The sequence below is a fragment of the Epinephelus lanceolatus genome, chromosome 14, assembly GCF_041903045.1.
Source record: "Epinephelus lanceolatus isolate andai-2023 chromosome 14, ASM4190304v1, whole genome shotgun sequence".
NCBI lineage: Eukaryota > Metazoa > Chordata > Actinopteri > Perciformes > Serranidae > Epinephelus > Epinephelus lanceolatus.
This window is the reverse complement of record NC_135747.1, coordinates 29,474,851-29,499,978: the sequence shown is the minus strand read 5'-3', so window position 1 is coordinate 29,499,978 and position 25,128 is coordinate 29,474,851. Positions and strand designations below refer to the sequence as shown.

The 25,128-nt window shown below is 40.1% G+C and overlaps 1 protein-coding gene and 1 long non-coding RNA gene across 2 annotated transcripts; one reads left to right on the top strand and one right to left on the bottom strand.

Annotated features, from left to right (window-relative positions):
- The first annotated feature begins 1,330 nt into the window (after positions 1–1,330).
- LOC117248378 (RCC1 and BTB domain-containing protein 1-like) lies at positions 1,331–21,332 on the top strand. Its single transcript, XM_033613433.2, has 12 exons — positions 1,331–1,469; positions 6,027–6,278; positions 8,027–8,177; positions 8,255–8,421; positions 10,924–11,082; positions 11,177–11,284; positions 13,483–13,625; positions 13,717–13,907; positions 14,459–14,585; positions 14,672–14,823; positions 14,926–15,056; positions 19,972–21,332. Exons 2-12 carry the CDS (start codon positions 6,153–6,155, stop codon positions 20,110–20,112), a joined length of 1,596 nt encoding a protein of 531 aa, XP_033469324.1. The 5' UTR covers positions 1,331–1,469; positions 6,027–6,152; the 3' UTR covers positions 20,113–21,332.
- Positions 19,148–23,856, bottom strand: LOC117248387 (uncharacterized). The gene is made up of 3 exons (XR_004500911.2): positions 23,757–23,856; positions 21,688–21,779; positions 19,148–19,287 (listed from the first exon to the last, which is right to left on the bottom strand). It is a non-coding gene; the product is annotated as an uncharacterized LOC117248387 (long non-coding RNA).
- Between the last annotated feature and the right edge of the window lie 1,272 nt (positions 23,857–25,128).

The window sequence follows — 25,128 nt, the reverse complement described above, 5'->3', positions numbered from 1 at the left end:
GACTGGACGGAGGCGATCATCAAAAATGCTCACATGTGCAGCACACACTTCATATCAGGTTAGGGAAAAAGTATTTCCTGTTGTAGGGATGAATAACGTTATGTGTATTAAGGGTTATCATGTCCACCTCATCAGAAACTGGGGAGGGATTAAGAGCAATATTGGATTTCTCCATACGCTAACTTTTTAGCACATTAGCTAATGTTAGCTTTGATAGCAAAACAAACTGGAGGAAACCTTTCAAGTGTCGTCCTCCTTTGTAAGATTGGCATAGTGATCAACCACAAAGCTCCAGCCATCCCACCTTCAGCAGTCCTGTCAAATCATCCATCCACTGAGTGAGAACATACGGGTCGGCCAGTCTCGTCCCGTTGGTCAGTGTTGACCTGACGCGTTTGTAAATTTAGTCTGACACGCTACACTAAAATGAGAGCCCTGTTGGTCGAAGAAAACAAAGTGTTATGTTTCTATATAAATTAATGAGCTGTTAAGTTAATCACACATTGACACCAGAGTGCGCTCTGTCACTCCAAGAGTGCGGTGCTCTGAATAACCCAATGTTACATTCCGATAGCGCTCTAAATTTACAAATGGTGCAGTCAGTGCCAGAGTGCATTCCGGCACTCAGAAAGATCCTTTCTGAATGCACCAATCGTATCATCTTCCTCCATTGTTTAAAACAAGCCAACAGAACTTGCTAGCTAATACTAGCTAATGTCTGTGAAGAACTGTTTTGCCTCCAGCTAAGCCCCGCCCACCAAAATATGTCATACTGTTTACTAGCAGCAAAAGGGTCTATACAGAGCGATGAGGCAGCATAACGGCATGATATTCCTCCGTTGAACAGGCAGTGTAAAAGTGATTTGCCTTTAGAGACAAATCCTAGTGCAGGGGCGGCCTAAACCATTTTGCACCTTTAAGGGGTGAGAGGGGCCTCAAAGAGCTTCTGCTATTTTTCATACAAGGTTCAGTTTTTTAACCAATTAATTCAGCCAATTTTAATATAGTTATAGCTCATACTACTTAAAAAATGCAAACAAAATGGCCCCTCTTCCACTGGGGCCCCTGGTTAATCAGCCCCACTTTCCCCCCTCACAACAACGCCCCTGCAGCTGAGCATCCATCTGCTGAGGAAGACCATGAAATGCTGTAGAAAGTTCTAGAAAGAGACCTTTTTTGTGTCACAACAGTTATCTCACTGACTGTGTGCCAAATATTGGTGAAACTGCCCCCTAACAGCCTCTGGATTCAGACTCCTGAGCTCCATCTGAGATCGATTATTTTGGTCTTCTAATCACGTGACTTTGTTTTTTCTCCTCACTTCCGGAAATAAGCTCAGCTGCAGTTCAGTGTGGCAGCTTCAGCAGAGAGAGGAGACACAGGCGGACATCCCGCCACCGACCTGTGTGGCCCGGTGAAACCGTCAGCCCACAACCGTTAACGGCACCAGAACCAGACCTTTGTACCAGGTAGGTTTACCGGAAGTGTTAATGTTCTTCTTCTGTCGCTTTAAAACTAGTTTTAAAGTTGTTTTTTGGTCCCAGGCTAGTGTTGACGCTCCGCAGTGTGAAAAACAAGTTAGCAGAGATGATGGTGTCCAAACGGATCAGTTTAGTAGCGACTGTGTTCACTTTGATGTGATGTGTCAGCCGCACGGTTTGCTGAATAATGCCTTTGGAACAATGCAGCAACATTAGCCTGCTAGCTAAGTGAGGTGGTCCATGTTTGCTGGATGTTTTCATACAACACAGGAAACGCTGTAACAACACAGAAAGACTAATGTGTTTCACTAACAACAGTTTGAGTGTGACAGGATAAACAGAAAGTGTGTGGATGGAAATTCATACTGAAAGAGATAGTTTACATCCGTGGAGTTATAGTTATGTATACAAGAGCACCAAGACAAGGCAAAATCATCTTAACTCAGAGTTTCTGATTTAGAAATGACACCCGAGTGACTGAAGGCCACATATTTGGTGGTTAAAATGTTGGTATCTAAGTGACTGAATTGGACCGTATTTCTTCACATATATTACTATTGAAAAGTTTGGAATCTCCTGACACAAAAAACTTAATACACTCAGATGGCAGAGAGGACTACTCCACACTCACCGGCCACTTTATTAGGTACACCTGTTCAACTAATCAGACAATCACATGGCAGCAACTCAATGCATTTAGTCATGTAGACATGGTCAAGACGACCAGCTGAAGTTCAAACCGAGCATCAGAATGGGGAAGAAAGGTGATTTAAGTGACTTTGAACGTGGCATGGTTGTTGGTGCCAGACGGGCTGGTCTGTCAGAAACTGCTGATCTACTGGGATTTTCACACACAACCATCTCTAGGGTTTACAGAGGATGGTCCCAAAAAGAGAAAATATCCAGTGAGCCAAAATGCCTTGTTGATGCCAGAGGTCAGAGGAGAATGGCCAGACTGGTTCAAGATGATAGAAAGGCAACAGTAACTCAAATAACCACTGGTTACAACCAAGGTCTGCAGAAGACCATCTCTGAACCAACAACACGTCCAACCTTGAAGCAGATGAGCTACAGCAGCAGAAGACCACACCAGGTGCCACTCCTGTCAGCTAACAACAGGAAACTGAGGCTACAGTTCACACAGGCTCACCAAAACTGGACAATAGAAGATTGGAAACACGTTACCTGGTCTGATGAGTCTGGATTTCTGCTGCCACATTCAGATGGTAGGGTCAGAATTTGGTGTAAACAATATGAAAGCATGGATCCATCCTGCCTTGTATCAACGGTTCAGGCTGGTGGTGGTGGTGTAATGGTGTGGGGGAGATTTTCTTGGCACACTTTGGGCCCCTTAGTACCAACTGAGCATGGTTTAAACACCACAGCCTACCTGAGTATTGTTGCTGACCGTGTCCATCCCTTTATGACCACAGTGTACCCATCTTCTGGTGGCTACTTCCAGCAGGATAACGCACCATGTCACAAAGCTCAAATCATCTCAAACTGGTTTCTTGAACATGACAATGAGTTCACTGTACTCCAGTGGCCTCCACAGTCACCAGATCTCAATCCAATAGAGCACCTTTGGGATGTGTTGGAACGGGAGATTCACATCATGGATGTGCAGCCGACAAATCTGCAGCAACTGTGTGATGTCATCATGTCAATATGGAGCAACATCTCTGAGGAATCTTTCCAGCACCTTGTTGAATCTATGACACCAAGAATTAAGGTGGTTTTGAAGGTAAAAGGAGTCCAACCTGGTACTAGTAAGGTGTACCTAATAAAGTGGCCAGTGAGTGTATGTACTACTTTATATACTGCAGAATGGCTTGTAAATATCCCTCTGGGAACAATAAATAATATCATAATTTCAGCATTAATACTTTATCTAAGCAGTGTTTTAATATAGTCGCTGGATGAGAGAGATAAAGATGGCAAATTTATAAACTCACAGAATTTTTATTGTGTTTGGCCACCATATACTGTTTATCTGACCAGTGTTGGTTGTGATAAACAGGACTGTAATATACAAAACTGTTTTTGGTGCTGTCCGAGTGTCTGCATCCATTGGGATTTGTCTCATCACCACAGTCTGTCTCTCCTGTCTCACTACTTTCACGTGGTCTTATGAGTGGTCCCAAACATTGAACCATGGTTTCAAACACATTGGTTTCCATTCCAAAATAAAAAAGTTGTTTCTTTAAGAGTGTTTCTTCTGCCTCTGTTCATGTCACTGAGCCATCTGCTGGTGATGTCTAACTGGGTCAGGAAACCTCCAGAGCTCTCCTAAATAATTTGGGAGCTGAGGCCAAATCCTAACTCTCAGGAATGTTTATATACAGCACATATTATTGATTATAACTTATATAATTCCTAGGATTTTGACACACTTAAGACCACAATTTCACTCTGAGGAGCTTTACACATACCGGCCCTGATCTGTTTAAGCTAATGTAACACTAATCTCCTCTCTGAGATTATGAATGGGTTCAGTGTGATTTCTTCAGATGAACATCACTGTATGTGTGTGAAGCCTGTTTGTCCCGATTTATTTAAACATTTAAAAGGTTTTAAACAAGACAGAGTGCTTAGACTTTGCTGTAAAATGCTTTTCCCCAAAGATAATGGGTCAGTTTTGTGTTTTTGTGTCTATGTAAGTAATGGGGGCAACAATTTTTTAAACATGGTTTTAGAATTGAGCAAGTTCGCCCCATCAATTTATGTCCTCTAAAAGTGCTTGTTTTTGCCACTGACAGGATCAGATTATTATTATTATCATAAGTGTCTGACAAAATTATGGAAAGGATCCCTTCAGAAACAGACCTCTTTGTTAAAGAGTAAGATTCTTTTTGTTGAACCACAAACAGCCCTGAAATTGCCGCTGCCAAACTTACCCAGCTCCATCCATCCATTTTCATTCTCTTATACGGGGCCGGGTCGCGGGGGCAGCAGGCCAAGAAAAACACCCCAGATGCCCCTCTCCTCAGCAACGCTTTCCAGCTCCTCCTGGAGGACCCCGAGGCGTTCCCAAGCCAGATGAGATATATAATCCCTCCAGCAAGTTCTGGGTCTGCCCCTGGGCCTCCTACCAGTGGGACGTGCTCAGAACACCTCTAAGAGGAGGCACCCAGGAGGCATCCTGATCAGATGCCTGAACCACCTCAACTGACCCCTTTTGATGCAAAGGAGCAGCAGCTCTACTCCGAGCTCCCTCCGGATGTCGGAGCTCCTTACCCTATCTCAAAGGCTGAGCCCAGCCACCCCACGGAGGAAACTCATTTCAGCCCCTTGTATCCGTGATTTCATTCTTTCAGTCACTACCCAGAGCTCATGACAATAGGTGAGGGTTGGGACGTAGATGGACCAGTAAATCAAAAGCTTCACCTTCCAGCTCAGCTCCCTCTTCACCGCAATGGTCCGACACAGCACCCGCATCACTGCAGACGCCACGCCAAACCACCGATCCATCTCACACTCAATTCTACCCTCACTCGTGAATAAGACCTTGAAATACTTGAACTCCCTCACTTGAGGCAGTAACTCTCCCAACCCGGAAGGGGCAATCCACTGGTCACTGGCAGAGAACCACGGCCTCAGACTTGGAGGTGCTGACTCTCATCCTGACCGCTTCACACTCGGCTGCAAACACAGATCACGGTATGATGAAGCCAACACAACCACATCATCTGCAAAAAGCAGAGACGCAATTCTGAGGTCCCCAAACCGGACCGCTTCCTCCCCCCGGCTGCCCCCTGAGATCCTGTCCATGTATATCATGAAATGGATTGGTGACGAGGGACAACCCTGGCGGAGACCAACACCCACTGAGAACGTGTTTGACTTGACGCTGAGTATGCAGATGCAGCTCTCACTTTGATCGTACAGGGACTAGACCAGACTCCATTTAAAAAAAACAGTAATTTCATCATCCTAAAACACACTTCATTTAAAGTTGACAGGGTCAAAATTAAACTCACAAAAACCATTCTGGTTCATCTTTGCACTGTTCCAGCAATCACCAGCTCTGGTTTGGTTGCAATAAATCCTTAATTCAACAACTTAGATGTGTAATTATGTTGGCTCTTAACATGCTAAATTTACTGTTTATTTGATTGGAGTCTGGTACGTTTAGCAGGGCACGCTGTTTCTGGTTAAACAAAAAGGATCTTACTCTTTAAAAAAGGTCTATCTCTGCAGGGATCCTTTTGATAATGTTGTAAGACGCTAGAATAATAATCTGAGCCTGTCAGTGGCAAAAACAAGTACTCTTAGTCTCAGGCTGCAGCACGCTCGCTCAATACTGGAGCAATTTTAAAAATCGTCGTTCCCCATTAGTCACTCAGACACAAACATAACATGGGCAAAAGAGATCAGGTTGAAAAATACAGAACTTACCCTTCAAACCTCGAGCCAAATGTCAAGTTCTTCTTTTCTCAACTGAAGTTAGTGTGACTAAGCACATTGACTGAAATAATGTTTATATATGTTGACATATGTCTGTGATTCTCCCTGACTGTCTATTTTCCCACCCACTCACAACAGCGACTGCAGCACTGGCATCTCTGCCACCTCACGCCCTCCCCTCACCCCTGCCCCCTGCTCTGCCTTTGGATTGAGGGTCATCCCTCCACCCCACCGCCTGCGTCACAGACTCGCAGCGAATGCATCATGGTGGATGTAACCAAGTGGCCCATTTTCAGCCTGATGGGCCCCCAGGAGCTCTCCACCATACGGAAAGCATGCGTGTTTGGAACGTCTGCTAATGAGGCCATCTACATCACCAATGATGATGAGGTGAGCGGTCAGTGGGGAAATAGGGTTGTGGAGTGAATCACGCGAGGGAAGTCATTGCTCACCACTGATCATCATCACTGGTGTGGAACTAATAATTGGAGGACCTTAGGGTTATTTATTTTATATTACTACTGTACTTAAGATGACTGTATAATGTGGGTGTTCACTTTATGCTCATTTAGAATTCGATCTCACTCAACAAGAGGAGTAAAACATCGTGACAGTACAACAGAGAACATTTACGGTGCTTTATTTCTTGTCTGTTATAGGTATTGCAGCATGGTGATGATGTGACAATGTGTTCAAAGCTGTACAAATCAATATGTTTATCCAGAGTGGATCAAATTCCATCGTTTTCTGTCAAAGGTGTTGCTCTAAGTGAAAAACCTACAAACATTTATCATCCAGCTCATCAGCTGCTCTCAGCTCTGCGGAGCGTTTTATTGTCTTTCAGCTTATTGTTCGGTTTGATCACCAGCAACTTCACTATTGTGCTTCACTCCCACTGTTCTCATCAACCTCGTTTCTAACTACAACAGGCAGCTATGTCCAGCACTGCACATTACCAGCCCAGAACCAAGCAGCAGACAGACAAAGTTAGGAACAAACTGGTGAACACAGTGGAGCAAGATTGTTCCATGTCCACGGTGCAGAGTAGGAGAATGCAGTTTTCCCAGATCTGTTAAAACCCAGGGTACATTAAAGAGCAACCGCCTGGAGGAGCGTAGCTGGTAACTACCAGAGCTGACACACAGAAGGGAGCAGAGGTAGGCCGGACGTTTGCCCAATATTGCTTTATAGATAAAAATATACCAGTATTGTCTGCGAGTCGTCAATGATGTCCAACCCGCCAAACCCTAAAGAATGCAGTGAGGAGTGAGTGACTTTGTACACTGAATCAAGGCTACGCAAAATGGAGGAGGCTGCATTAGGGGTGTGCCATATCATCTCATTCATGATAATACTGGTATCATTTTTAATATCACATGAAAAATTCATCTGGTGATACTCGTCATATTTCGACTCGTTGACATATTAAGGTCATGCTGTTTTGCACAGCAACAAGCGTGGCTGAATACGAAATTATTACCGACTCCGCGGTGGTTCCAGAAAGCAGAGCAGCTTCAGTAGTGTGGAATAAACTGTGGCGTCCTGAATGTTTTATGAACAGCCCCGGACTTCTCACTCTTTTTTACCGTTTAGCGGGAACTCAGTCAGCGGCTCCTCCGGCAGCAGCAGCACAGCGTCTCTTTCTCTCCTCTCTCGCCATGCGCACGCGGGAGTCAGCGTCGTCAAGTGATTTTGTCAACACACACAAACACAGGGATGCTACTGGTCCCTTGTCTTCATCTACAGTGATGTAGACACTTGAGCAAGCATTTTTTAAAGACAGGTTGCTCATGCACCGATATAAAATATAACTTGTTCCATGATAATACTGACAGCCATGGCCTCTATAATCTTCAGCTGAAACGTGCAGACCCTTTGGTATGGTTCCTTAATAACTAATGTTAAAGTAAATATCAGAGTAAACTGTCGGCCGGTGTCCTTGCTTGTCACCTCTCTGTATCAGCGCTGTTCTGTCCCGAGTTGTGTGTGTGCTCTTATCAGAGCTGTTGTTGATGTTTGTGCGTCTGGAATGTGACCTGCTACCTACTCAGCTGACGGAGGCCGGCTCTGCTTAGCCCTGCTTGTCACTGATCCACATTACATGTCCTCTCCTTCGTCTCTCCTCTGTCCACACCCAGGTGTACGTGTTTGGGTTGAACTGCAGTAACTGCCTGGGGACGGGGGACAGCCAGAGCACCATTGTCCCCAAGAAGCTGGACTTTCTGAGCGGGAGGAAGGTGGTCAGCCTGAGCTACGGCAGCGGACCTCACATCCTGCTGGCCACAGAGGGTAGCTGCACAAAAAAAGTTTAATCCTCCTTTTGGATTAAAAAGTGCTGCAGAATGACTAATCTTTGTGTGTTTCAGACGGAGAGCTATTCGCCTGGGGTCATAATGGTTACAGCCAACTGGGAAATGGGACAACCAACCAAGGAGTGGCTCCAGTGCTGGTGTCTGCCAACCTGCTGAATAAGAAGGTCACAGAGGTGGCCTGTGGCTCTCACCACTCTATGGCTCTGACTGACTCAGGAGAAGTGAGTGTCTTCGTGCAGCAGAGTGGAAACCTGTTTAAAACCTTTCTAATGACACATGTGATTCAGCTTTGGCCAAAGGCGGTGCTTAGTCATACAGACCATCTCAGGGCCCCGAGTCCAAACACAGCAGCAGTTGATCCCTCTGAGCTGAAAACTTACGAAACCAAGCTCAGCCTTGAGGACACTGTTGTGCTTCAGACTCCATCAAACATAGTCAGCTTTGTACTGTAGCACACTGTGGTGTCCTGCTGGTTCACAGATACAACAGAATATTTTATTCACTGCGGCTGAAACTCAAAAGAGGATCTTGAATAATATGAGATGCCTTTAGTTGTCAAAGAAATAATTTGACGTTCTGGGAAATGTTGGTTTTCTTGCAGAGTGTTTGATGTGAGTTGGATACCACTCTATGAAACTACCACCAGCTGACAGCTAATTTAGCCAACCAGACTGTTTCTTGGCTGCGACCTGTAAATTCTCCAGTGGTTGCCTGGCAACTGGTGCTGGCCAAGAAAAAGTCTGGTACCTAAACCCTCATGTTAATTAAGCCCCGTTTCCACCAAACACTTTTGGTGTAGTACCTTTGGAACCAACAGTAACCCTTCAGACATGGTATCTAGACCCTAGCGTTTCCACTGCAAACAGTGCTCTTAAATGTGGGCGGGGTTGTTGTCACTCACTGCTCCATCCAGCACTCACTGCATTTCCTCCTTTATCAGTCTGCACCTCGTTTATCATCCACAGAACGAGACATTTTTCAGAACAAAATAAAACAGGCTGCAGTGAGAGTCTCTCTCCATGGGATATTTAAAAATAGCAGCTTTGTGCATTTAGTCCTTCTCAGGCAAGCTCATGGGTTTAGTGTTGCTGTAGCCCACAGGAACGACGCTCCGTGATGCTTTTTTTTTAGAATATATGCAGTTCACATAATCCGGTCGAAATTGATATATATAAACGCTTGAAGATCCACTCATTACTAAAAGTGTGTGTCATATAAAAAATAAAGTAATGGTCAAAGTTGTCACAGTGAAATTTAAAGTGTGTTGATGGATTCACGCCGTCACCTCATGCATTGAGTAACATTACAAGTTAATGTTCCACCTTAAAAGTTGCCGGCAGTCGGCCCAGTGAATTAAATTATTTTTTCTTAGTTACAGTTTACTAATAAAACTGCACAGTATGAACAGTGGTTACATTTAAGCCTCAAAACCAGCCACAACTCAGCCCTGAGCAGAGTGACCGTCCTCTACTGACCAATCAACAGACTGCAGTGTTGACAGCTCCACCTTTTAGTACCAGATCTGTGTGCTAGGTACCCCAACAGAGGGGGGACCAAAAATGGGGACAGTATGGAACAGTTCCATTGGTACCATCCACAACTTTTCACAGTGGAAACGGAAAAAAAGCGTACTGAACTGAACTGAACTGAACCGTACTGCTCGGTGGAAACAGGGCTTTAGTGAGCTTTAGAGGTGCTGGTAGAACAATCTTGTTACCATCAGACAGAGACACAGCAGGGGTTTCCCCCATCTCAAGTCTTCATGTTAAGCTATTAGCCGAATACTTGATAGCTTGACACTTAGTTTACAGATGTGAATGGTATCAATCTTATCATCTAACTCTCGGCAAGAAAGTAAAATGTCAGACTATTCCTTTAAGATGCACTGTATGTTGATATGACTACAGTATACCATACAGTCCTGTAGTGAACTTATCTGGGACTGTCAGTACAACTGAGTGACTGTAATTGCAGTTAGAATACTCTTACAACAGCATTATAAAAGACATGCAGTAGTGTCAGTTTATATAAACACTGCAGCCAACAACTCAGTTACCTCTTAGCATTAAAGGGACAGTTCACCCCAAAATCAAATACACATATTTTTCCTCTTACCTGTAGTGCTGTTTATCAGTCTAGATCGTTCTGGTGTGAGTTGCAGTGTGTTGGAGATATCAGCTGTAGAGATGTCTGCCTTCTCTACAACATAATGGACCTAGATGGCACTCAGCTTGTGGTGCTCAAAGCGACAGAAAATACATTTGAAAAACTCAACAGCAATGTCTCTTTCCAGAAATCATGACCTGGTTACCCAAGATAATCCACAGACCTTGTTGTGAGCAGTTTCATGTAGGAACTATTGAGTTTTTCAAATGTATGTTTTGGCGCTTTGAGCATCACAAGCTGAGTGCCATCTAGTTTCATTATACTGAAGAGAAGGCAGACATATCTACAGCTCTCTACACTGATAAACAGCACTACAGGTAAGAGGAAAAATATGTAATTTTGATTCTGGGGTGAACTGCTCTTAAAGATTAAGAAGCCTAGCTGCTGTTTGAAATAATTTAATGTCCTCTAAGGGGCCTAAAAGCTGGAATTTAACAGCACAGGATACAAGTGGGTGTAGATGATAATGTTTGTTATGTCATAATAACTGTTTACTTTGAAATAAATAGATGTGGGATACTGAATTCTTCTTCTCACCTTTACTTCCTGTCTGCCAGGTGTATGCGTGGGGCTACAACAACTGTGGTCAGGTGGGTTCAGGCTCCACAGCGAACCAGCCCACTCCCCGCAGAGTGTCGAGCTGCCTGCAGAACAAAGTGGCTGTCGGTGTCGTCTGTGGGCAGACCTCGTCTCTGGCAGTGGTGGACAACGGAGAGGTGACTGTTTAGTTTATGCTGCGGTTGTAAACACTGTGTTATCCATTTGTGGGCAGCACAGCACAGCAGTCATGTTCTGTTTGTGTCTCTGCAGGTGTACGGCTGGGGCTACAACGGGAACGGACAACTTGGACTGGGAAATAATGGGAACCAGCTCACTCCCTGTCGCCTTGTCGCTCTGCAGGGTTTATGTGTGCAACAGGTGGGAGATTATACGCACAAAATATTTGCCCATCTCAACCCGTGAGATCTTTGTCCGCATTTTTTTTTCTGTCTTTCTTTTTACTAATTTTCTTGTTTTTAATTTTGTCTTTTTATTAATTTCTTGCTAATTTTTAGGTCATTTTCTTTGTCTGCATTTCTTTCTTTCTTTCTTTTTCTTTCTTTCTTTCTTTCTTTTACTAATTTTCTTGTTTTTAATTTTCTCTTTTTACCAATTTCTTCCATTGTTCATTGCCTTCTTCCGGTTTTTTTTTTTTTTTTTTTTTTTAAATAAAGACAATTTGCTCAGGTTAACGGTTAATGAAAAAATATCTGAACATTTTCATTGCAGTTTAGTCAATGTAAAAGTTCTCTGTCCTCTGTTGAAGTTGCATGTGCCAGCTAACGTCATTTTATTTAGAATCTTTCACATTTGTGAGTATTGAAATGATTTATTGCTACAATACTTTCATTGAAAGAGAGACAAGTCCACTGGGGAGAGAACTTTTGGGTAAAACAAATGAGAAACACACAGTGTGAAAGATTATAAACGATCATAAATTGCAAAAACATAAAGTTAAAGCTGCCATATTTAGATATTGTTAGCATTGATATAGTCTCGCTCACCAGACCTTTCTCAAGAAAAGAAAGATCTGGCTGGGCCGACTCTCACTTTAAGATTGGAGAAAAAAAACCCCCGGCTGCTTGTATTTCTTTCAACCAATCACAATCGTTCTGGGCGGTGCCACAGCAACGGTGCGCTTGCAAAAATATTGCCGGGGGAAAACAGGTTTTGGTGTAACACGCCCACAAAAATATCGCCTACAGGACGCAAACCATGGCAGAAAAATGGCTACATCCCCGCAAGATCAAACACCACAAAAGTTAGTAAAGGACGTGTTGAAAACTGCTACACAACCGGAGGTGGTAGGGCGGGACTTTAGCGGGTGGCTCGTTCCGCCCAATGAGAGGCTGATCTATGCAGCGAACTTCCGCCCACTCAGACTAGCATTGATATGGTGTGTGTGTGGTTTGTCCGTTCTGGGCTTCTGTAGAAACATGGTGGTGTAACAGGGTAACAAAAACATGATGATTCTTATTTTAACGTGAATATACACCAAGGCAGTGGTTCCCAACTCCATTCTTGATGGAGCACAGGTGATTTGCAGGTTTCTTTTTTTTAAAAAGTACAGTGATTTTCCCGCACAGAGCTTTTATTTTGAAGTACTGTTTCCTGCTGTAGAGTGAGTGTCTAATGGACAGCTGCTTTACAGAGACAGCAAACTAACTTAATGACATGGCCAAACACAAGTATGACTGAATATATTAAACTGTGTGGACCTTGAACTAATGACTTAAGAGAATCCTGGACCTCATGGCTGGACCAGTTGGGAACCACTGCACTAACGAGAACATACTCATGATATGATGTTCCATTTCTGCCAGTACATCCCCCTAAATCCTTCACACTGGACCTTTAAAATGACACTAGTTTGTTATGCTGCTCTCACAGCTCTGGGACCTGTAATGATAAAACTGCATTTGCTGTTTCCACCCGTAACAGCAGGTGTCGCCAAATCCTCCAGGACTAACATCTTTGAGACTGCCACTTTAACTTTGATTGTGGCTTATTCAGTCATCACTATTTAAAGTTTGGAAAAAAGATTTTAGCATGCATTTTACCAAAGATTTATACACCATGCCACCTTTTTACGACTGAAACAACAAACCTTAAAACAAGTGAGAGGAGCACAGACAGATTCTTTATAACCTGAACTGTTCTGACTGCATCACTCACAGAAGAATCAGACTGAGACAAAAGGTTTTCGGGGTTGGGTAAGAAGTTGGGTGCATTGGTATGTAATCAGAGCTGAGGCAGAGTTTGTTTGTAGGTCAGCTTTGTTTGTTTACATTGCAACAGAGCGTTTCCAGTTTTAGAACCTCAAACAGTTTGCGTATGAGCTCAGTGTCAAGTTTACCGTGTCAGTACAAATCTGCCTTCTTCACTTTGTGTTCACTCCTTCCTTTGATGTAAATCTCTGCATGAAACACCCCAATAAAACTGACAATTCTTCGTTCTATTTATTCCGTTTAAAGTAGAATTTGCTCATTGTGCTTTAAAAATGCGACAACATGTTGTGTGTTTGTGATTCATGTTAAAATGTATCTTGCAACTGAAGTTTTTTGCTTCCTCTCCAGATTGTCTCAGGCTACGGCCACTCCCTGGCACTAACAGATGAGGGGTTGCTGTACGCTTGGGGTGCCAACACGTACGGACAACTGGGCACCGGCAACAAGAGCAACCAGTTGAGCCCAGTCCAGATCATGACTGAGAAAGAGAGGTGAGTGAGACCATCACCACAGACAATAATAAACCCTCTCCTCCTCGCTGTCTCTTACACTGCTGATTCTCTCCTCTGGCCTCTCTTACAGGATCGTGGAGATCGCTGCCTGTCACTCCACACACACGTCAGCTGCAAAGACTCAGAGTGGTCAGGTGTACATGTGGGGCCAGTGCAGGGGCCAGTCTATAGTGCTGCCTCACCTCACGCACTTCACCTGCACAGACGATGTCTTTGCATGCTTCGCCACCCCCTCAGTTATGTGGAGGCTTCTTTCTGTAGGTAAGACACGGGGCTTGTGTGGCCAGTGATGTTGTAGTAATGAAAGGACTGCACCAGTGGTTTTACATGCTTAATCCTGTTAACTACAAATTAAGTTTGAACCGTTTTGCCTTCAGAACCTTGTCCGACCTGGTGCTAGCAAGGTGTACCTAATAAAGTGGCTAGTGGATGTATATTTCTGTCTGTGTGTACATACAGTGAATCTACAGACAGTTTTATGCATCTGGCCGCAGATGTTCTATTCAAATGTCCCATTAAGACATGACGGTGAGCCATCACGCATAATGCCATCACCCCGAAACAAAGGCAGCTTCACATATCATTTTTATTCACAATCACAGTGTACTAAATGTGCACAGTTTGATCCATACAAAGCGCCAAATTCTGTGTTTCTTTGCAAGAAACTGACGAGGAGATTATTGGGAACACATCAAAGAAAACTGTGCAAAAATACGAGTAATTCAAATCACTGCTGCTGTTTATCGTCCTAACTCCAGGGCTGGATGTGTGTGTGTGTGTGGGTGTCTGTGTGGCTGTTTTTCTCCCTCCAGAGCGTGATGACTTCTTGACCGTGGCTCAGTCTCTGAAGAAAGAGTTTGACAACCCGGAGACAGCTGACCTGAAGTTCTGCGTCGACGGCAAATACATCTATGTCCACAAAGCAGTTCTTAAAATCAGGTCGGGGGATTTCTCCTCATGGCTGTCAGCTGAAACTATAATATAAATAACTCAAAAGTTAACATCTGAAACAAACTGTGTTGCAGGTGTGAACACTTCAGGTCCATGTTCCAGTCCCACTGGAATGAAGACATGAAGGAGGTGATTGAAATAGACCAGTTCTCTTACCCGGTGTACCGCTCCTTCCTGGAGTTCCTGTACACGGACAATGTGGAGCTGCCACCGGAGGATGCTATTGGTAAAACGCACACACACGTCACAGCCTGATCTTTGACTTGTGTGTGTGGTAGTTGGTTAATATTTACAGTGTTACTGTCTGTGTGTGTCTCTGCTCTGTCAGGACTGCTGGACCTGGCCACGTCATACTGTGAGAACCGCCTCAAACGTCTGTGTCAACATATCATAAAGAGGGGAATCACTGTTGAGAATGCTTTCTCCCTGCTCTCTGCTGCTGTGCGTTATGATGCTGAGGTCAGTGTTCACCATCACTCTGACAACTATCTGTGTGAGTTTCAATAAGAGGAGATCAATTAAAGGTACAGCAATATTTACAGTGGTCTGAAACAGACAAAGACTTTGGCGACAAAAAATTATTCCAAAGTTTCTATGATGGTACTATAACAGTCTGAGTTAGCTAAATCAAGTGGCTATCTACCAAAGTTACTTTCTATTAAAGGAATACTTCACCCACAAAATGACCATTTATATATCAATTACTCATCATCAATTACTCACCCTGTGTTACGTTAAATTCCTAAAGAAAACTTTGATTTTCCTGCATCCCTCCATGGTGAATGATTCTCATACAACTGGTGCAATATGATCCAAGTCCCATGTATCCAGTCATATAACCTAGTTTATCAAACTTGACTAGAGGAAGTAAAGTTGTAACGAGGTTTCTGTAGGTGACCCTGAAGATGGACTGTTATATCATACTATATCGTTATTACAATGCTGTACGTTTTTTTATATACTGTGCCATGACTTCCTTTCTGTTTTTGTTTTTTTTTTTAACATATTTTTACTAAAATGAGTTTCAACATATCACACTGAGGGTCACTTTAAATATACTGACTTTTTTTGAATACATTTTTCGACACAGTGTACCAAGACTTTTTTATGACTTTTTTTCATGGTTTTGGACGACATACTATACTATGACTTTTTTATGATTTTGGACGACATACTATACTATGACTTTTTTATGATTTTGGATGACATTCTATACTATACTATGACTTTTTTTCATGATTTTGGACGTCATACTATACTATGGTTTGTTTTCATGGTTTTGGAGGACATACTATACTATGACTTTTTTTTTTTTTTCATCATTTTGGACAACATACTATAATATGACTTTTTTTATGATTTTGGAGGACATACTATACTATGACTTTTTTTATGATTTTGGACGACATACTATGACTTTTTTTCATCATTTTGGACGACATACTATACTATGACTTTTTTATGATTTTGGATGACGTACTATACTATGACTTTTTTTCATGGTTTTGGACGACATATTATGACTTTTTTTCATCATTTTGGACGACATACTATGACTTTTTTATGATTTTGGATGACATACTATACTATGACTTTTTTCATGGTTTTGGAGGTCATATGATACTGTGACACTTTTTCATCATTTTGGACGACATACTATACTATGACTTTTTTATGATTTTGGATGACATTCTATACTATACTATGACTTTTTTTCATGATTTTGGACGTCATACTATACTATGGTTTGTTTTCATGGTTTTGGAGGACATACTATACTATGACTTTTTTTTTTTTTCATCATTTTGGACAACATACTATAATATGACTTTTTTTATGATTTTGGATGACATACTATACTATGACTTTTTTTATGATTTTGGACGACATACTATACTATGACTTTTTTTCATCATTTTGGACGACATACTATGACTTTTTTTCATCATTTTGGACGACATACTATACTATGACTTTTTTTCATGGTTTTGGACGACATACTATACTATGACTTTTTTTCCATCATTTTGGACAACATACTATGACTTTTTTCATCATTTTGGACGACATACTATACTATGACTTTTTTTCATCATTTTGGACGACATACTATGACTTTTTTTCATCATTTTGGACGACATACTATACTATGACTTTTTTTTCATCATTTTGGATGTCATACTATACTATGACTTTTTTTCATCATTTTGGACGACATACTATACTATGACTTTTTTCATCATTTTGGACGTCATACTATACTTTGACTTTTTTTCATCATTTTGGACGACATACTATGACTTTTTTTCATCATTTTGGACGACATACTATACTATGACTTTTTTTTCATCATTTTGAACATACTATGACTTTTTTCATCATTTTGGACGACATACTATGACTTTTTTTCATCATTTTGGACGACATACTATACTATGACTTTTTTATGATTTTGGATGACATACTATACTATGACTTTTTTTCATCATTTTGAACGACATACTATACTATGACTTTTTTTCATCATTTTGGACGACATACTATACTATGACTTTTTTATGATTTTGGATGACATACTATACTATGACTTTTTTATGATTTTGGATGACATACTATGACTTTTTTTTCATGGTTTTGGACGACATACTATACTATGACTTTTTTTCATCATTTTGGATGACATACTATGACTTTTTTCATCATTTTGGACGACATACTATGACTTTTTTTCGTCATTTTGGACGACATACTATGACTTTTTTTCATCATTTTGGACGACATACTATACTATGACTTTTTTATGATTTTGGATGACATACTATACTATGACTTTTTTATGATTTTGGATGACATACTATACTATGACTTTTTTTCATGGTTTTGGACGACATATTATGACTTTTTTTCATCATTTTGGACGACATACTATGACTTTTCATGGTTTTGGAGGTCATATGATACTGTGACACTTTTTCATCATTTTGGACGACATACTATACTATGACTTTTTTATGATTTTGGATGACATACTATACTATGACTTTTTTTCATGGTTTTGGACGACATACTATACTATGACTTTTTTTCATGGTTTTGGACGACATACTATACTATGACTTTTTTTCATGGTTTTGGACGACATACTATACTATGACTTTTTTTCCATCATTTTGGACAACATACTATGACTTTTTTCATCATTTTGGACGACATACTATGACTTTTTTTTCCATGATTTTGGATAACATACTATACTATGACTTTTACTTATTTTTTTGACATACTACTGTTATGTCTCTGGTCTAGGGGAACCTTGAAATAAGATGCTCCACCCTTCCCACTCCCAAGAAAGGCCAATTGCAACATTTCAGTTTCTCAACAAAACAAGCAGTGGCTCCAGAGGTTAGCTGTGCCTAAAACAACAAAGAAAAAAAACTCATGGTTCCTGAACGTCCCCAACAAAAAACAAGTGTGAAACAAAAGACAAATTTTTAACTTAAACTTCTACCATTTTAAACAAGAGAAAAGAACAAGGCAATGCCAAACAAAAAGGGCTTCTCACTCTTAATAAAAAACATCTCAAAGTGCTGTATTCAGAGTCCTTCACATTTCAAATGTGAAATGTCGCCTAAATTTCAAAATTCTATACTTTTTCCAGACACTAATTTCCAGACTTTTCGTTAAAAAATTAAGATAATTCTCGGTAAAGAAAATCCTAGCTAGCAAACAATGTTATTTGTTCATAATGGAGACGGACATAAAGTAAGAAAATTAAAAAATAGTGGCGGGGCTTTGACTCACCACAACTGCAGAGGCTAATAGCTTGATTTGAAACAGACTACATCATAGAGGGTTCGTTATTTATTAAACCCTCTGTATCTTTATATTTTTACTTTTTATCCACTCCCGTTGGCTTCATAAAGTTAATGCATCGTGCCCTCATTTCAAACTCAACACGTCCTGTACCTTTTTCAAATTAAAAGCACCTCATAACCTCAGCTGAGAGAATCCCTCCATTTTCTAAATAAGCCTTTATTGTGAAACATTTGACTCCACAATTGGGTAATGTGACATAGTGACTTTCAGAATGGGCAGAAAAGTCGTGTAGTGTGTACGAGGCATTAGCCTTGAAAAACAAGATCCATCCATTTCTTTTTCAGATATTCTTAATTTTATGTTTTAGAAAATAGAACTGTGGTAGCAGTCTTGAAAACATAAATATTTTTCCACACAATTGTTTCCATTTTCCATACTTTTCCAGACCTGGGAATTTATAAAATCAAATTCCATAATTGCGTAGGAATCCTGTGTATTTACAGTGTTCACAATAGAATACACAAAAACACATTACTAATTCTAAAAAGTAACCTGTTAAACAAAAGTAAACTCAGCCACTCAAAATTGGTCACATTTCTTTCCCAAGTAACAAAGTAATCAAGAGCCCACACTATTTAACACATTAGAAGTTTTGTCCACAGGCACTCAAACAAACAATCTCACAAAGTCAAGGTTCTGGCTCTGTTGGAGGTGGAAAAGTGCAGAAGAGGGAAGGGCTTCTTTCAGCTAGTGGTTTAAAAAGCTTTCGTCTTGCAGAGGGCCAATCCGGTGGCAGCAATCTTCTTTGACAGCCCAGTCAGCACACACCACCTGCCTTGCCACATCCAATGACACTCCACCATATGCACCCACACTAAGAGGAGGAGAGAGATGAAAAAAAGTCATAGTATAGTATGTGGTCCAAAATGATGGGGAAAAAAATTCATAGTATAGTATGACGTTCAAAATGGTGAAAGAAAGTCATAGTATAGTATGTTGTACAAAATCATAGTATAGTATGTCCTCCAAAACCATGAAAAAAACACATAGTATAGTATGACGTTCAAATTTGTGAAAAAAGTCATAGTATAGTATGTTGTCCAAAATGATGAAAAAAAAACTCATAGTATAGTATGTCATCCAAAATGATGAAAAAAAGTCATAGTATAGTATGTCGTCCAAAATGATGAAAAAAAGTCATAGTATAGTGTCGTCCAAAATGATGAAAAAAGTCATAGTATGACTTTTTTTCCACAATTATTTCCACATACTTGACTTCTCAACAATGACTTGTTTTGTAAACAAATTCTTCGACATACTATACAACTTCTTTTGTCAACAAAATTTTTGACATATTATACAATGACTTCTTTTGTAAACAATTTTTTCAGCATACTTTACTATGACTTTTTTCCAACGCATTTTTCACACTTATTTTTTTCTTCACAAATTGGTCTATTAACTATATTATGACTTTTTTTCGACATGCTATACTTTTTGTTTTGTTTTTCTCCTTTCTTTTTTCTTGCTAATTTGTGCTCTTATCTTTCTCATTTAGGACCTGGAAGAGTTTTGCTTTAAGTTCTGCGTGAATCATCTGACTGAAGTGACCCAGACCGCCGCCTTCTGGCAGATTGATGGCAACATGCTCAAAGATTTCATATGTCGAGCCAGCCGCTGTGGTGCCTTTAAAAACTGATCTCAACCAGACATCATTATGGACACAGATGCAGGCAATTTTGTGGCGACTCCGGGAGTGACTTCTTAAAGGACTTTGTAATTTCCCAGACAGCCTCACAAACTTTCACCAAGTGGTTATACAAACTTTACATCATTAGTTTAACACCATCACTGTCAAATGTTATTCATCTTATCCCAGACTAGAACCATTGAGTCTACTACATGAGCTGTACATACTGAAACCACAAGGCTGAGCTGACATTATACAGTCCAGTTAACAGTAGTTGTTTGCCACAGTGCCTGACTGCCTATTCATTTACACATATTGTGTGAAGCAGGACTTGAAATGCATTGAGAGGCATGCTGTCGCTTGATTAAATTGTTTCTGTCAACTTGAAATATTCTTGCCAGTCGCCTGATATCACTTAACTTTTTCTATTACTCTTTTTAATTGACCAAGTTACTTCTTTAGAGGCCTTTGCACTTTTAGATATCAGGATAGAACAAGTATTTGAAGACTGGACATTGACGTTATCAATAATGTAGATTTAAGCCTGTATTGAGTTTGTTTAGGTCAGACTCCAGTGGTCATTGGTCCCAGTAGCTGAAGTTTGATCTTCTGTGAAGGTTTGGAAACAACCCAAAGAGGGGAGCTCAGGTTACATTTAGATTTAGAACAGAGTGAGATTCATACTTAAAGGGATGGTTTCTGATTTTTTTAAAGTGGGGTTTTATGAGGTACTTATCTATTCATAGTCAGTGTATTACCTACAGTAGATTGCGGTTGGCACAGCAGCACATTGCATAGCTTCCGTCATGGAAGTCCTTCCTGCTTCTCCAAACTGAAGGCAACCACCATCTACTCCCTTACTATGACTAACTACCTGGTACAATCTCACTTCAAAAAAATCGGTGGTCCCTTTAAACTGTTGGTGATGTGAACATGATGCCATACAGTTATGGATTCCTGAATTTGGAAAGTGTTATTTTGTGCAGCTACAACTCCGTAAGATAAAAAAAAAGAGCTTCTTTAATTTGTCTATTTGTATTGTAATAAACACTTCAGTTGGTGTTGACTAGCAGATAAAGTTGCTGGTTGCCAGCTGAAAAAAAAAAAGTATGGAGCCATGACAAATCAGTTTACAGTTTTCTGATTGATGATACTGATTGATACTGTGTATTATAAATTGCCAGTTTGTGATCTTTGCAAATGTGAATAAAGACTTGTGTTTTCTGTCAGCGAGTGTTTTTGAGTATCAAAAAAGTATTTAGCAAATAACCTAATTGAAAAAGACGGGGATTTTCACAATTCAAGGTAATAAAATAAATATAAAAAATAAAACTCTTAAAAAAAATACAGATATGATTCCGTGTTAAGCTGTTAACAATTTAACATTAAGTGCTTTATGAATGATAAATGCCAAATATTGGTGCAGTTTTGTATTTCTACATTCAGGCTTCTCTTAAATATTAAGACAAAACCATAAAAAGACAAATACAAAGTGTCAATGTGAGTAATGTAAAATACGAAACAACAGTGGAACTCACCGACAAAAAGAAAGTTCACTGTAAACGCATATATTCATGTTCTTACTGTAGCTGCTGGTGGACACATCACAGTGTTGAGACAACCTGCTCCATAGCTGCTGCTGCCTTTTGCAGCTCCATTATGTTTTCTTTGTATTGCTGTAAAAAGAAACAATATATCGTCCTTCAGAAACTAAAATTTTAAAATGATACAAAAAGCAATGCTGAAGGTGGCCTGTGACAAATATGTCATTATGTAGCATGCCATAAAAATGTCATATTATAGGATAGTCATAATGTTGAAAAAAACTGTCATAGTATGTTGAAAAAAGTGATAGTATAGTCTGTCGAAAAATTTGTTTAAAAAAAGGCATGGAATAATATGTCCAAAAAAAAGTCATAGTATAATATATCGAAAAGTCATAGTATAATACATCAAAAAGTCATAGTATAATATATCAAAAAGTCATAGTATAGTATGTTGAAAAAAGTCATGGATAGTGTGTAGAAAAAAAACCAAAGTATGTGTAAAAATTTGAAAAAAGTAAAAGCACAGTATGTCGAAAAAAATATAATAATAAAAATCTAATATGTGGAAAAATTTGTAGAAAAAAGTTATAGTACATTTGTTAAAAAAAATACAATAGAATAACGTCATAAAAAGTTAGTATGTTGGAAAAAATCATAGTATAGTACTTCGAAAAAATTATAGAATTGTATGTTAAAAAAGTCATAGTATAGTATGCGGAAAAAATTGTTTAAAAAAAGGCATGGAATAGTATGTCAAAAAAAAAAATCATAGTATAATATATCGAAAAAAGTCAGTATAATATATCAATAAAGTCACTATAGTATATCAAAAAAGTCATGGTATTGTATAGTATGTAGAAAAAAATCAAAGTATGTGTAAAATTTTGAAAAAAGTTAAAGCACAGTATGTCGAAAAAAGTAATAGTATAGCATGTCGGAAAAAAACAACCTCAGTAAATTATTTGTATTCCTTTAAAACACAAATACAAATCAATAACTACAACTGCTCGAATCTTCTCCACAAGCCACAGATTCTGTTTCCTTCAACTACAAATCACAAATCGCGCCTCCACTGAGATATTTGGTGAACAACTATCTGTGCATTCAGTCTATGGAGAAAAAGGCAGGTGTGGCCATGCAGACAAAAGCCCCTCTCCTCTGATTGGTTGCGGAATCAGTCAATCTCAGATCAGCACTCGCCTTTTTCTCCATAGACTGAATGCACAGGTAGTTTTTCACCAAATATCTCAGTGGAGGTGCGATTTGTGATTTGTAGTTGAAGGACACAGAATCTGTGACTCGTGGGGAAGGAAACAGAATCTGTGACTCGTGGGGAAGGAAACAATCTGTGACTTGTGGGGAAGGAAACAGAATATGTGACTCGTGGGGAAGGAAACAGAATCCGTGACTCGTGGGGAAGGAAACAATCTGTGACTTGTGGGGAAGGAAACAGAATCTGTGACTCGTGGGGAAGATTCGAGCAGTTGCAATTATTGATTTGTATTTGTGCTTTAAAGGAACACAAATAATTTCCTGCGAAATTATTTTACATACATTGAACATTTTTTGCACAAGTTCACATTCAGGTTTGCACATATTCAAATTTTGTCAACAAGTTCACATTGTTTGATGCAGGTGCACAAATATGTTTTGCACCAAATATACTGCAACAATAGGAGCAAAAATGTGAGCCTGTCAGTTTTTTAATCTGTGACTTGTAAAATAGGATTTGTGCACCTGTAATTAAGAATTTGTGAATGTCTAAGTGTTGTGTTGTATTTGTGGAGAGAAAAAAAAATCTACAAGTACACAACTCATACTGACACACATACAAACCACTGTACACAACTACAAATTCTACTGTTACAGGTGCTCAAACCTTTTTCACCAATAATACCTTTATAGTGTCTTCCTGCCGCGGCAAGCGGCTACAAGCTAGCATGCTAAAAACAAGTTGCAGCTAGCATGCTACAACAAGCTAGCACGCTAACAACAAGCTAGCTTGGCACAACGGCCGCCTGGGCCGCATCGTGAGAGGCATAATATGAAACTAATAGTGGTGATTTCTGGTTTGCTTAGTTGAAATACAGTAGCACATGTACTTACAAAGTGTGTAGGTAGCGTAAAGACTCGCGTTTATTCCGTTGGCTCCTTCTCCTCAGTCCGAGAGTCCCGGAGGCGCCGCAGGACGTCTGTACTTTTGAACTAAACGACGCTATAACGGTTGCGCATGCGCGTTACAGCAGTAAGCCCAAATGGTGTTATTTTACATGAATGATGCAGAGTGTACAGATCTGACTCTAGAAGTGTCCTGAAAGCTTCTATGTGGCAGCACACAGACTATATAGTTCCATATTTATGACATTTATATTCACATTGAATGCATTCAAATTACGTCTTGGTGTTGACCACATTTCACCCCCCAGTGCAATATGACTTTGGAGAAATACCTCACACACTAATCAGTAATGTCTCTCTCTTTTTTGAATATCTTTTATTGAGCAGATGGATTCCACATAAAATCAACATCTACAATTTAAGCTCATTTTTCTGAACTTTACAATTGTGCATGAAACCCTGAGATCAAAAAAGAAAAATGACAAGAACAAGAACAAACCTACCATCATCCCCAAAGTTGCAGGGCTACCCTTCCATACCCACTCCTCCCACCTCCATCCACCCATTTAATGTCTCTCTTTTGACCTACAACTTAAGAAATTATCAAAAAATAATTTAACACATTTGTATTTTGACAAGTTGATGTTGTAATCGCATTTGGGCTGTTTGAAAGGAGGGCGAAAAGGCCGAGTATCAACCAGTTTTCAACCAGAAATTAATGTCGGAATCCCATTTGGTGCTCACTGGGGTTGCTGGGCTACCACTGCCTCAATTAGTTTGATTTTTCTGTTACTGTGTGACTTTGGTAAATCTGAACTTAAAGGGCCAGTGTGTAATATTTGGCATGGTTTATTGTCAATCTGAATCTGAATCTGAATATTCTACCCATTAATATGTTTATACAAGTGTATGATCGCTATAAAATAAAATTTGTTTGGTTTTTGTAGCCTTATAATTATGCTTTTATATATATATGTATATAGCAAGGGCCTTGCTTTAGAGAGGTCGCCATCTTGCACCGCCATGTATGTACGGCAGACCGAGCGAACAATCCAGCCAGCCAGAGAACACGTTTCGCGTGTATAAATGAACCAACGAAGACAGCGGAAGGAAGGAAGAAGGAGGAGGAAACAGCAGAGAGTGTTAGTAGTTCGTTGATAGAGAGTAGTGAAAAGTTTTTTTAGTTATGAAGTTTGCGAATGGACCACACTTACCACGCAACAGGAGAGAATGAACCCGAACCGTCATCTGCGAGGAAAAGAAGACGCAACTTCACTCCTTGTGATGCACTCTCTGCGGCGCTTTTCCTCCTGGTGATATATCTCCCCAACGATGGTAGCAGTAGCACCGAATCCCATTC

Bases quoted from the DNA above. Each gene is read 5' to 3' on its own strand.
- LOC117248378 (XM_033613433.2), top strand. From the start codon at position 6,153: ATGGTGGATGTAACCAAGTGGCCCATTTTCAGCCTGATGGGCCCCCAG. The intron at 8,178-8,254 runs GTAGCTGCACAA...TGTGTGTTTCAG, and splicing joins CATCCTGCTGGCCACAGAGG to ACGGAGAGCTATTCGCCTGG. The intron at 15,057-19,971 runs GTCAGTGTTCAC...TTTCTCATTTAG, and splicing joins CTGTGCGTTATGATGCTGAG to GACCTGGAAGAGTTTTGCTT.